Source organism: Tursiops truncatus, chromosome 7 (assembly GCF_011762595.2).
Source record: "Tursiops truncatus isolate mTurTru1 chromosome 7, mTurTru1.mat.Y, whole genome shotgun sequence".
Lineage (NCBI taxonomy): Eukaryota > Metazoa > Chordata > Mammalia > Artiodactyla > Delphinidae > Tursiops > Tursiops truncatus.
The window spans coordinates 97,879,271-97,894,050 of record NC_047040.1 but is presented as its reverse complement, the minus strand read 5'-3'; the positions used below and the strand labels follow the sequence as shown (position 1 = coordinate 97,894,050).

Below are 14,780 nucleotides of genomic sequence, written 5' to 3'. Positions count from 1 at the left end.
GTAGAACCAGAATAAAAATTTCCACCTCAGGCCCTCAGTCTAGTGTTCTTCCAATGTAGCACGCTCATGCAGTCTGACATCAAATCAGTGTTACAGATTTTAATTCACTTGGCCAACCTCTACACATATATAACCAAAGGTGCTATATATAGAAGAAATGATATATAATGACAGGAGAGATGTAAAGAAATAAATAGCACTGTTTCTATCATATTATACATCAGGAAACATACAGGAAAAGTTTAGAGTCTTCTTGTTTCCCCAAATAAGTTTAAGCTTAAAGCAAAATTTCTGACCTTCACATTTTCATATCAAATAGTTAAGAACATCTTTATTAAAGTACGCATGAGACTGTAATCTGCAGCTTTGTAAACATGTCTTTCAAGCTTGCTTATTTACTATTCAACCATCCTAGATGGAAAAGACATTTATGACAATACTAATAATACTTTGTTGGGCCAGGAGGATGAATTCTTCAATGCTTATCAATTTAGTTCTGTATCAAAAGATCTTTGAGGGTTTCCCTGGTGGCGCAGTGGTTGAGAGTCCGACTGCCGATGCAGGGGACATGGGTTTGTGCCCCGGTCTGGGAAGATCCCACACGCCGCGGAGCGGCTAGGCCCGTGAGCCATGGCCGCTGAGCCTGCGCGTCCAGAGCCTGTGCTCTGCAACGGGAGAGGCCACAACAGTGAGAGGCCCGCGTACCGCAAAAAAAAAAAAAAAAAAAAAAAAAAAAAAGATCTTTGGAAAAGCAAAGTGCAAAACAGCATATATAGTAAGCTCCTATTTGTGTTAAATAAGGGAGCTATAGTCATTTCTATATGCACAGAAAATTACAAGGACACGTAAGACATTCTAACAGTGTAATGATGAGAAAATGAGACAGGCTAGTGTAGGAAAGAAATCTACTTTCACTATGTACTCTTTGGTACTGTTTGAACAGTTTTTTTTTTTTTTTACAACATTCATGAAATACTTTTTCAAGTAAAAGAAGACCTGTGACCCTGATACTATCACCACTACAAGACACACAGTATGTTCTTGACTCCCCCACTCAAAGGGTTAAGAGTCACATAAATGATTAATATAATTTTAAATGTCCAGATTCACTCTAAATAAAAACTAATGTTTACTCCCCAATTCTATATTAAAAACAAACAACAAAAACAATTGTTCAACTTTTGGACAGAGGTATATATATTAACCCTGTGTGTTATTTTCCCGGATAATGAAGTTCAAGTGTTCACTGGTATTACTGCTTAAGTTCTAAAATCCTATAAAACATCTCCCATTTTAGTCTTCTATAAATAACATAAAATTTCAAGTTCATAAGAAATTTTCTACCGTATACATTATAGAGATTTCAATGAATCCTATCTCAACAGAAATAAAAAAGTATGTAAATATATAAACACAAAGTAGAATGACACTGCTTCTAAAAAAAAACAGAAAAGGTAATTCAGTTTTAATTTATTTTCATCACTTGTTCTTCATGATCCAGATATTTCAAAATGCAATGAAAATTAACTTTCCATGATATGTCAGGGACTGGCACTAAAAAAACTTTCAGACTGCAAATGAGTTATACAAATGAAAATATCAAATGGAGATCCAGTTATCAAAATGAAAGCACTCAACATATTAAAAGTTCACAATTATTTGTTTAGAGCACATAAAAAAGTCAGCTTGCTAACCAACTGTTGTGATTTTTCAAGAACTACTGCAGAGGTTTGAAGAAAATAGATTTATTAGTTAACTTATAAAGAGATTAAAAGAGCTTGAAACAAGTATTAAAAAGAAATTTGTGCCTTTATTAGAATGGTGTTAGGCTTTAAATATACCAATTTGGGTAATCAAATTATTCATTTTTTAATAAGAAATGACACTGCAGAACTGCAATACTGGTCCAACAGTCTTGTCTTTACTTTTCCTTTAAAGCGAGAAACAGAATGCAAGTAATCAGAAAGCACTAGCAGGCATCAGTTAATCCAAGATACTAGCTTCTTAGTTCCAAAAGCACTTGCAAAGAAAACCACTGGGGGGCATAGGGTACGGAAGCACTTCCTAATAACTGGAATCCCATGAGTGTGTGTGTATGCCAAGTCTCACAGGCTATTTTTTGTATTTATCCTTTACTTGGTCATTTTTTTCCCTCAAATACTAGTTTTTCTTTGACTTTTTTTCCTCAAAGTATAAAAAGTATGAAATATAAACAAGCTCTTGCATTGCACACTTCAGAGTGTACAATTCAAGCATTATAGAGCTATCTACATACCGATAAATCCCATCAAATCTTGGATAATTCAATAATATACAAAATAGCAGGGCACAGAAAGAACTAAAACCCACTTCTTTTTGTTACACGTTAAGATTCAAATATTCAATCTAAAGAAAAACACTTAATCATTTTGGCTCTCCTCTACATTCGCATGTTGATATACTTATTAAAATATTCCTGTATAATTATGTTTGGTCTTATTATTTCAAGTCAGGTTTACAACCTCAAAACCAGCCATCCAGACAAAACAGGTAATCAGAAAGATTATTTCTTCCCCACCTCCCTAACCCCAATAACTATGAAGCCAATTTTACGACATGACTCCAAACACTGGATTGTGACGACAAATGCTAGGTCCAATTTCTTCATAATCCTTTTTGGTGTGGCATACTTGGTAGAACTCAGGCTGCAAATAAAAGCATATATTTTTGTAAAGGTCAAAAATTTACCACTTTTCCACATGCTTTAAAATAGATTTGTTAAATCTAAAATGTTTATTATTAGTCCATTCATGGTACTTGAACAAAGCTTAGAAATTCTAGCAACCATGACTCAAAATCAGCTTTAAGTCTATAACCAAAACTGAAAAGGAGCATTTAACTCGAGTCCCTCCATCTCCCTCCTCAACACCTGTTTCTCCTGGGACTTTGAAATTCTGAGGAATGGAAGGTTGAATCTCAAATGCTCAGACCATTCTGTTGAGGCTTTCCCACATTGTACAGTGAATCAAGAAAAGCAGCAGCATTAATCTAAATTACAGATAAACTACTCCTAGTCATGCTACAAAAACTTCTAGATTAACCTGTTTTCCTCACTTATGGTCTGGTATGGACAGACTGTTCCATGCTCTGTTATCTCATTTCTCAAAGGGCAAAGTTTTTTTTTCTTTTTTATATCTTTATTGGAGTATAACTGATTTACAATGTTGTGTTAGTTGCTGCTGTATAACAAAGTGAATCAGCTATACGTATACATATATCCCCATATCCCCTTCCTCTTGAGCCTCCCTCCCACCCTCCCTATCCCATCACTCTAGATGGTCACAAAGCACCAAGCTGATCTCCCTGTGCTATGCAGCAGCTTCGCACTAGTTATCTATTTTACATTTGGGAGTGTGTATGTCAATGCTACTCTCTCACTTCATCCCACCTTCCCCTTCCCCCTCTGTGTCCTCAAGTCTCTTCTCTACTTTTGCATCTTTATTCCTGCTTTGCCACTAGGTTCATCAGTACCATTTTTTTTATATTCCATATATGTGCGTTAGCATCTGGTATTTGTTTTTCTATTTTCTGACTTATTTCGCTCTGTATGACAGACTCTAGGTCCATCCACCTCATTACAAATAACTCAGTTTTGTTCCTTTTTGTGGCTGAGTAATATTCCATGGTATATATGTGCCACATCTTCTTTATCCACTCATCTTTCAGTGGACATTTAGGTTGCTTCCATGACCTGGCTATTGTAAATACTGCTGCAATGAACACTGTGGTACATGTGTCCTTTTGAATTATGGTTTTCTCAGGGTATATGCCCAGTAGTGGGATTGCTGGGTCACATGGTAGTTCTATTTTTAGTTTTTTAAGGAACCTCCATACTGTTCTCCATAGTGGCTGTATCAATTTACATTCCCACCAACAGTGCAGGAGGGTTCTCAAAGGGCAAAATTACACACTCAACTAGCTTATACGGCACAACTGAAGACAATTCAAATTAAGGAAAATAACTTTTACCTCTTATTTTTAAATGGTTTTCAATACAAGGTTGTATAGTTTTCAATAATTCAGACAAAAGTTCTTACATTTTATTTAATACTCTGTGCACTACAGGATAAAGCACCATTATTTAGTAGGCTAACAATGTTAAAATATCTTTTAAAGGGGTTTTAAGATGTTTTGGTTTGGGGAGAGGGATCTTAGTAATTCCCTTTATTCAGTTTAGAACATCACACTTCCTGTGTGATGAAACATAACTCTTAATGCTTTTAAATATTTGCACAGAAAAAACAATGACCTTCTGATATCTGTATTACCACAGGGTTAAAAATTTTTCCCTACAGATAAATTTTAAAACTTTAAAGGCTCACTCTAAAAAAACAAACAAAAAGAAAATAAATCCAAATGAATTCCACTTTTTAAAATACTGTGTACATTTCTATTCAATCACTTCCCTGAACAATATTATATAAAAACTTAAGAAATTCCTCTTGTTCTTTTAAATTGTGTAAGTACTGATAAATTCTTTTATCTTAAAAAAAAAATCAAATTTTAAAGTAAGCTTCATCTCACTTACTGTGGAAGCCAGCATGGATCCTCCAAACCAAACTGCATATCGCTGCATGTGGTGTGTAATGACTTGTACATCAATAGGTTTTGGCTATAAGAGACATAGTAAGATCAGTTCAATGGTAAATTCATACAACAATTTCTGTATCATTTAACCTTAGATGTACATACTCAAAAATAAGTAAATAAAACTTTAAAAGATGCGGGGGGAGGGGTACACATGGCAAAACAGAATACAACAAAAACAAATTAAGCTAATTTTATTATTTTTCTAAAAACATAACCACACTGAAGTGAGGGAAAGGAACTAACCCAGGTAACCTGTGAACACAATATTATGGCTATGTCCTCAGGCTTAAGATAAAAACTAAGCAAACACTGAACTCCAGTTAGCGGGTCTATTTGTCACAGTGGTATGGATTAATAATTCTGCAACTACGATATATGTATTCCAGGATTGAGCACAAACAAATGTATTATAGAAAACAGAAGCCAGGTTTCTCACTGTCTGGGAAGAACATTACAAATATAGGAAGGTAGAAGGCTAGAATGAACCTTATGGTGTTCTGGAACTTGCATTTATCAGTATGAATCCATAGTTTTTAATTTATATAAATAGAGCCAACTAGATATAGATGGATACTCACACGTATCCTAGCTCTGACTGCCAAAAAGGCCTAGAAGCAGTGACCCCTCAGTAGCAATGAATATACCTAGTGTCCAATTCTTGGTTGTTGTTTTTTTTTTAATTGAAGTATAGTTGATTTACAATATTGTGTTAGTTTCAGGTGTACAGCAAAGTGATTCATATTTTTTTTCAGATTATTTTACATCAGAGGTTATTATAAGATATTGAATATAGTTCCCCATGCTATACAGTAAATCTTTTTGCTTAGCTATTTTATGTATAGCATAAAACTTTGTTTCTTAATAGCATTCTCCACTAAAAGGAACAAGGGTGCATTGAAACAAAATGGCTGATTACGAGACTGGAGAAGAGAAAGTACAAGATGAACCTGCAATATGTTGCTGTTCCGGAAAATAAGGAAGTACCTGAAGAATACTGGGGCCACAACAAAAGGAATAAAAACCACCTCTGAATGATTCCTACTGGCCAAATCTGAGAAAATTTGAGCATCAAAATTAATAATAGTATAATGATATGTTGATATTATATCACACTGATATTAATGATACAGCATATAGAATAACTGAGAAATCAGGAGTTCATAGATATAACTTAATGAATGAATGAACGAGGTGGAAGGAAATACTCTTCCTTCCAGTAAAGTGAGACTATAAAACATAGAAGAAATGACAGAATTTGCAAAATACCATTTGGCCGCTACCACAGTAATAACTATTTTAGGAAAGAAAAATGGGTATTAAAACCAGTGGGTGAGAGTTGGATGAAAATCAGGATAGTTACATAGTCTGAAAGTATCTCCCCATAAGATTCTTATTAAATATAAAGGAAAAAATAACTTTATAATAGAGGAACCAGACAGACACTTAACCAGGTGATCAAAGTTAGCATATGGGACAAATCATATCATGTGTCTAGTGATACAATGCACTAAAAAGAATACAACATCACTTCTGCGGTATTACTGCCAAAAATGCAAAATCTGAACCTAATCATAACAAAACATCAGACAACCCCAAACTGAGAAAGATTCTGCAAAATAAGTTGCTTGTACTCTTCAAAAATATTAAGGTTATAAAAGATAAAAAACACGAGTACTTTTTCCAGATTAAAGGGAAATGATACCTAATTCAAACATGTGATCCTGGATTGAATCTTAGCCCAGGAAAAAATAAAATAAATGTATTTTTTTCCTTTTTCTATAAAGAACAATAATAGGAGAAATTTGAATCAGGTCTATAACTAGATAAAATATTGTGTATCAAGGTTAATTTTGTTGATAACTGTAATGGTCTATTTTTAGGAAATACACAATAGAATATTTAGGGGTAATGGGCCATCATATCTGCAACTCATTCTCAAATAGTTCAGAAAAAGGTATATGTGTGTATTTGCATACAGACATATATTTATAAAAACAGAATAATAAAACTAGTATAAAATGCTAAAATTTGGGGAATCTAGGAGAACAATGTATAGGAATCTTCTACTAGATTTTGCCAAGTTTTTTAAAGCATGAAATTATGTCAAAATAAAAAATTTTAAAACTTAAATGTCATAAAAAGATCTGGCTTTTTTTGTTTAAAAAAAAAAGCTGTTTGGCTGCCATTTAAAATTGGATTGACAAGAAATAAAGCCAGATTTAAAAACAAATACATAAAGATGTTATGAAGATCTATAAAAATGACTACTGAGTAAAATAAAAGGGAAGGAGGCAGAGTACTCTAGTATACAGGTTTTTCCTGCCTCTCCCATTGCAGAGCACAGGCTCCGGATGTGCAGGCTCAGCGGCCATGGCTCACGGGCCCAGCCGCTCCACGGCATGTGGGATCCTCCCGGACCGGGGCATGAACCCATGTCCCCTGCATCGGCAGGCGGACTCTCAACCACTGCGCCACCAGGGAAGCCCTCTCATTTCTTATTTAGAAATATACAGGCTTAAAAATATTTTAAACATTTTTACTTTACTGAAATATTGTTTTCAAAAACAGCATTTCTTTTGTCATTTCATGTACCTGTAATGAGTCATTACAAACTAAACAAGTACTTTTTACTGTACTCCAAGGGATAAGTTTAAGATAATCAAAATTTAGGGGCTGAAAACAGTCAGCTGTCATGCAGTTTCTCAACAAGCAGCAATACAAGAGTGTTGTAGTTTATGTTTAAGTAATTTTGAGTGACTGTGGTAGTCTCAGATGAAGCCCTCGTTCTTGGTAGTTTTCCAAGTTGAATAAAATGTGTTTTACTTAGCAACATGCCCTCTGAATCAATGTTTTGCTTCAATATCCCACATTTAACGAAAATGAAACAAAATTTACTGAAATTCTGTCTTATAAATACATACAGCAGTCATCTGAGAATTTAAGGCTAATTCTGACCTTTTGCCAGCAAGCCCAAAATTACAGGACACGTAACAGAAAGGTTGTTTTGCTGAACCACCAATTTGATTTCACACTAATGAGGCTGTATGGGAGAGGCTAGAGTCTGTGAAAGCAGGCTTGACCACACAACTGCCTCTCTCTCTCAACTCTGCTTTGCTGTCCTGCTGTAAAAGGTATTTAAAATTTTGTGGACCCATAAAGAATATTATTGCTGGAATATGCAAGGAATCTACTATATATAAATTATCTGTTTGAGACAGATATCAAAAAAATCTCTCTCGTGGCTATAACCAAGAATATTTTCCAGAAATGTAGGTAATATCCTAGAGGAATGGAATGACCGAGAATATCATGAATATGAATCTATAAAATTAACCACTTTCCATTAGAATACCTCAGGTTCCTCTTATCTTTCCAAATAAAAGAAAGTTGGCAGACATTTTGCATTCCCAATATAATAATCAAGGCACCCTCAACCCTCCCACCAATAACTGAGAAAACCAACCTTCAATCTACCACCACTCAATTCCTCACTTAATTTCAGCCTGGCATCTACAGTTCTTTTCAAATCTCTTTGCAAGCGACGTCCGAAGTCCCTGAACATGGTTGAACCTCCAGAGAGGACAATATTCTGTATTAGTGGACAAAATAAATAAATAAATACAACTTTTATGTAAGAGAAAGAAGAAAAAATTTTAAAGATACAAGAAACGGTACTAAAATCCTATTATACCCCTTTGAAGAGAGGTGTTTTAAAATTTACATTCACCAAGAGAGAAAACAAAGAAGTTTTTAAAAAGTATGACCTAGAATAACTATTTTGCTGTAAATACTGACCTTGTAGAGAGGACGTCTGACATCAATAGGACAATTCTGAATTACTTCATCTACAACTTCTGAGATAGGCTGAGTAAAGTCTGGATTAGCAAACTGAAAAGTAAATTGGACATATGACGGAGATTAGACCACTACTGACTTAAATATCACAATGAAAAATTAAGAAAGCTTTCAGTTCAAAAATAAAAGGACTTCTAAAAACCATAAATTCTGGTCTCTGATTCAAATTAAAGACACTGAAATCAGAGATTTCAGAAGAAATCAAATTAAAATAATGATCATATATACCATTTCATAACCACCAGAATAGCAAACATGTAAAGCCAAACATACTATGAGCTGGCAAAAATCTGTGCAACACTTTACAATGCTGATGAGAATATACATTGATATAAACACTCTGGAGAACAATTTGGCAACATCTAATAAAATTTAAAATGTACCACTACTAACTCCACTTCTTATAACAAACCCCAAAGAAACTCCCACACATGTGCTATTACATAAAGGCATAAAATTATAGCAGCTTTGCTTCTAAGAGTAAAAACAACCCAGAAGTCCACCAGCAGGGTATGATATAAATAAAATGCTGTGCCATCAATCCTCATTATTCATGGATTTGGTTATCTGCAAATTTGCCTACTCGCTGAAGTTATTTGTAACCCTGAAATCTGTATCTGCGGTGCTTTCACATGGACATGCGCATGTGCAGAGCTGCGAAAACTGGAGCTGACATTGACATTCACAGCTCAGGTGGAACCAGGCAACGCTCTGCCTTCTTGTTTCAGCTTTTATACTACAAGTAAGTCTCCTTTTCATGATCTCTTAGTGCCACAGTTTTCCCATTTTTGTCGGTGATTTTGCTGTTTAAAAATGACCCCCAAGGATAGTGTGAAGTACTGTCTGCTGCTCCTAAAGCACAAGAAGGCCGTGATGTGCCTTATGGAGAAAATACAGTGTTAAATAAGTTTCATTTAGGCACGAATTATATAGTGCTGTTGACCCTGAGCTCAATGTTAATAAATCAATAATATCTATTTTAAAATGTGTCTTTAAACAGAAACACACATAAAACAAGGTTACGTGTTTCAGTGACAAAAATGTTGTAGTCTGAGCCTCACAGGACCCTAACTCTGCATTTCCCTTAGGAGCAGTGGCTCAGCATTCACTAATTCAGTGTTTACAGCAACTTTATATAACATCTACTGTGAATAACAAGAATGAACTGTATTATTCACAGGATGATATACTCATAGTCAAAATAAACAATTTCCAAATAGTGACACGCATTTTTTTAAACTTGAATGATTCCATATATGCAAATTTTTTAAAATATATTTTTCTTATGGATACATGTACATTTAAAAACACAGACTGGAAACACACTAAATTCATGACTGTGATTACCTCAGGAGGAAGAAAGGATGAAAAGGAAGTAGAGAAAGGAAAGGGTCTGAGGAAGGTATTCTTTCTGTAGTTAATTTCACTTAAAAAATATATGAAAAATGTTAAAATATTAGTTATGTGTTTATTTGGGGTGGTTAAGTACATGTGCGTTATACAATACACTTTTCAGAATTTTTTTTTAACAGACTGATTAGATGGGTAGGCTTGAGATGGAAAGTTGTTTGACAATTTAAACTATTACAGAAATGGAATGAGGTTAAAGATAATAAATAATTTTAAATTTAATTTTTATATATAACAAAGAGGTCTGATACAAGGAGAAACAATATTAGGGAAAGCTTCCTTTTTACCCATCATTTATTTTTATATGCATGCCTATAGCCTTCCTACATCAGGCTGTATATTTCCTGAGAGGAACCACAAAAAAGAAAAACATAAAGAAGTTTTCAAATGCTGGATCTCAGAATTTAACTTGTATTCCTAAACAAAGATCTCATTTTACCAAAATTTTTCAAAAATATGTGTAAGTTGCCATGTCGTTAAAATTGGAAAGGAAATGCTAGAAGGGATTTTTCCTAGATTAAAATAAAAGGTCAGAATCTAGCTCTAATTTGTCAAAAATAAATAGGTGTACTTTATTAAAATGAACACAATTTAAAATATTGTCTAGAAAATGAGCTGCCAACAACCTCTCTTGGCCTCTCATTTCTAGAATTAGGTTGTCTTAATGGGAGAGACAACATTCCTTTGTTCATTAAACTGATTCCATAACTTGACTGATAATTATCAGGCATGTGTCAGGTTTTTACAATTTTTTAAATTAATTTTAAGTTATTTAGAGGGTGGGCACGCAATGGAGAGATTTAATGTTACCTGAGTAATGAAGCATAATGACAGAAAATATTTTAATTTACATAAAGTAAAATACCACTAACAAAGGTTCTACTGACCTCTACTACCACAGTAAGAGAAAAGAAACTGGCAGTCAAAATCTGATTTTCTGAAACATGCTGATGAGTGTTAAGAAACCCTAACAGGGATATACAGTGGGTATAAAAATGTGGCTCATACTGAGTCTCAAGAACCCAACCTACAGATTAGGGAATGTTTTATCTGTCAGAGGTGGTCTGTATTGTATTCTGTGGAAAAATGGGAAAATATAGCTCAACTTGGCTGCCTTCCTATGCCATTTATAGGCAAGCTCAGGTTACAGGCAGGGACTAGCTTAGCTGATGGTTAACTGGAATGAGCAGAACTGGAATCCTGAAAATGTTATCTTATCAACTTGTTGATATAAAACTTTCAAATTCTCTTTGTGGTTCTTTGTTAGCCATTTCTTCAGTATTTACCTAAAACAATAATGTATACACACACACATGCACATGAGATTAACCTTCCTGTAATTATTTTTCTACCTTTAAGACAGTTTGTCTGCTATACCATGAGCTAGCAAAAGGCAGGGATAGGGTCATTCATTCCTGTGCTATGTACCTGTATGTCCTCCTCACAGTAATTTTTAATCAGGAATATACAAAAGAAAATATTTATAAACCTTTAAGTATTCACATATCCTGGGATCTACCCACAGAATTCCTGATTTAGGAAGAAATGGAGTCTGATTTGAAAATATCCTTTGAAAAAGCTCACGGACTACTGTGCTGCAGAACCCCAGGTGAGAACAAGTAGAATAATATACAGTAGAGAAGCAAGCAATGAATATTTCTTAAATAAATTTAGGAAAAAAGAATAAATTAACAATAAAGTGTTGGAGATTTATTCGATACTTTAATACTAATAGGCTCAACTTAGGGTCCCTATTAATATCTATAGGACTTTTCTTTCACTTGCAGCAAAAGGATTAGTCCTGCTTAACTGCTGCTTGATCAGGTCTTAGTATTACTGCAAGTAGCTATCAAGGAAGAAATATCTTTTTTCTCTTCTGAAAAATTTATAGGGAATGTACCCAACTAAAGCACAGCAGCCCAAAGAGGTTTGTCAAAAAAATTTTAATTTCCTTTTTAAAAAAAAAATGAAGTGCTAAACCCATTCCTTCTAAAAACAGTTCTTTCTACTATTTATGATAAATTTAGCAGTTCAATAATAAATATCCCCTTATTCTTTCACACATTTTTTTTTTTTTTTTTTTTTTTTTTTTTTTTTTTGCGTTACGTGGGCCTCTCACTGCTGTGGCCTCTCCCGTTGGGGAGCACAGGCTCCGGACATGCAGGCTCAGCGGCCATGGCTCACGGGCCCAGCCGCTCTGCGGCATGTGGGATCTTCCCAGACCGGGGCACGAACCCGTGTCCCCTGCATCGGCAGGCGGACTCTCAACCACTGCGCCACCAGGGAAGCCCTCTTTCACACATTTTATCTTCAGTGTTCAATCAAGCTCAAATGCCCACACTTTCATCTAACCAAAACAAAACAAAACCAAAAACTGAGCAAATCCTTCAAATGACAGAAATATCTAAAATTACAGAAGAATCTTAATATTAACTTGGGAAGTGACACAGTTCATACGATACAAAAAACAGGTCTGTTCTTGGAAAACGTGGTGAACTGAACACACACATATCTAATCTTGCTCTTTCTCTATTAAAAGCACCAATATAGAGAATTTTTTAAGGCATAATCCCCAAGTATGGAGAGAACAGAACAGGAAGAAACAGCAACAATATTTGGTAAAACAGAATCTGAAAAGCAGATGGATAAGACCATGCACTCCCCCTAAAACACTTAATAAGTCATCAGTAGGAAAAGCCACGAATCAAGCTGTATCACAAATCCCCCAAAGAACTAGCTGTACCTGCCAGCGCTGAAATTAAGTTAGAAGGAGGGCAGGGAGGAAGGCTGGCAGAAAGCCTCTCTGAGGAGCAGTTAAAGCCCCAGATCCCCTCCAAAGAAGTCTATCAAATGCCTCCTCATCATCCAAGGAGAAAACTGGTTAGCCTATACTCTCAACGGAATAAAGCAGAGTGCCAGGACTCTACACACAACTGAAAGGAATGAAAGCAGCAGGATTTTAAGTGAAGGTATTCATGCAGCCTACTGCTAACACATAAATACCAACCCTCTTCCTCAGTTTGGCTGCCAACCTTTACTCTCTAGGCAGGAGTCTTCTCTGGGAACTGGATTACCCGAAATGATCTGAAGAAACACACATAGGGCTATCCTCCAAAGAAAAAGCCATAGTCAACAAGTCCTACTCACAAAGCTTAGATTTCCAACAGGCTGAGCATCCCCCTCCTAAATGAGTGATCCCCTGGAGTCTCTAGCATGTAAAATATAGGTACCAAAACAAAGAGAAAGGCAACTTGGAAGAAAGCAGAAAGAAGAAAACTTAAAAAAAAAAAACAAACAACCTCTGACTAGTATCCTCAGAGAGTCAAAAGATATGCAACCATGAAACAAGTACACGGTAGCATAAAAAAGGAGTATCAAAAGCAGAGGTAGGGGAAGTTCTTGAAAATTAAGTATGTTACCGGAAATAAAAAATTCAATAGAGGGTCCAGAAGGCAAAGTTGGAGAAATCATCTAGAGATCAGAACAAAAGCGCAAAGAGAAGAGAAAAATATCACAGCAGAATGCTAAGGAACAAAGCAAAGATCTACAAGTATCTATCTGGAGAGGAAAAGAAAAGGTCCTATACAAGGTTTAGAAATCAGAGCAGTTTTTCACTTCAAGTTATAATGAAAGCAACCAAGCAGTAGCTTCAAAATGCTGAAGGAAAATAATTTCCAATCTAGAATTCTACACCCAAACTACCAAACAAGTGTGAAGATAAAACGAATACATTTTCAGACATGCAAGGTCTTAAAGTGTTCATTTCCCATGTACCCTTTTTATCAGGGACTCTACTGGCAGATGATCTCCACCAAAGTAAAGAAGTAGACAGTAAGAAAGGGAAAGACACAGGACAGAGGAAAGAGGGATCTAACTCTAACACAAGAGAGAGGCAAAGGGAATCCCCAGAATGATGGTGAACTCTCTATCAGGTGCAGAAGGAAACAAGTTCAGATTGGGACATATCAGATGCTCTGGAAAATTAAACTGATGAAAAAACCCTATGCATCTGAGTATGCTGAAAAGACAGATTCAAAGTGAATTAATGACAATTATTTTAAAACTAAGTAGACAACTTATTAATGATTCTGTGGGAAAACAAAATACTAGACAGGAAAATATTTCATGGTAAACTACGTGGCTCACATCTAAATAAAATTTGTGTTCACCAACATATAAGCACTGGATTTTTACCTAATTGAAGTTACAATCTAACTATTGGGACAAAAGATTATGAAAAGGTACTGTTTGTGTTGGAGACAAAGGGAGAAAAGAAAAGGCAATCCTCCTCTTCCATAGCTAGCTAGAAGTTGACAGAAAAATATCTAAAACTGAAAAAACTTGAAGTTGCAATATAACCAAAGCTGTTTGCAGCTATGGATGCAATCACCAAAAGAATCAACTAATAAGAGTATACCTCTAGAAAAAAAATGGGGAAATATATACAGGGCACTCCTACTTTTTGCTAGAATTTAAACAACTAGGACTTTTAAACAATGTGCATATACATAACTAATTTTTTTTTAACTTTAAGAAAGAGAAAAGAAAACAGATTTCTCATAGAAGAAATTTCAAAGAAAAAAAAGCTATGGAGACGAAAAGATGTTTCAAAGTTTTAAAAAACAATAAGAAAACTTCGCATATCAAACAATAAAGATTACTTAAATTAATAAAAAAAATTATATATGAAACCTTAAACAGCAAGATATATTTTCACCCAGACAACTATCCCTTTTCTAAGCAATATGACACAACCAAAACACATTTTATTTACATATCTAATGTTTCAAGGTTTTTAAGACAGTCAAGATGTTAGCTAAAGATATCTGTAAAGAGTATTTCACTCAAACGCTGCTTCTTTTGAAACCCAGGGTATCTCCTTCCAT

At 34.9% G+C, this 14,780-nt stretch overlaps 1 protein-coding gene across 1 annotated transcript in view; it reads right to left on the bottom strand.

Annotated features, from left to right (window-relative positions):
- Positions 1 to 1,454: 1,454 nt before the first annotated feature.
- Positions 1,455 to 14,780, bottom strand: part of ACTR3 (actin related protein 3) — a 57,853-nt gene continuing 44,527 nt past the window's right edge. The window contains exons 9-12 of the mRNA XM_019931908.3: positions 8,425 to 8,517; positions 8,093 to 8,218; positions 4,568 to 4,651; positions 1,455 to 2,684 (exon numbers count right to left, since the gene is read on the bottom strand). Of these exons, the coding sequence (XP_019787467.1) occupies positions 2,589 to 2,684; positions 4,568 to 4,651; positions 8,093 to 8,218; positions 8,425 to 8,517 (399 nt within the window). The 3' untranslated portion in view covers positions 1,455 to 2,588. The remainder of the gene's footprint in view (positions 2,685 to 4,567; positions 4,652 to 8,092; positions 8,219 to 8,424; positions 8,518 to 14,780) is intronic.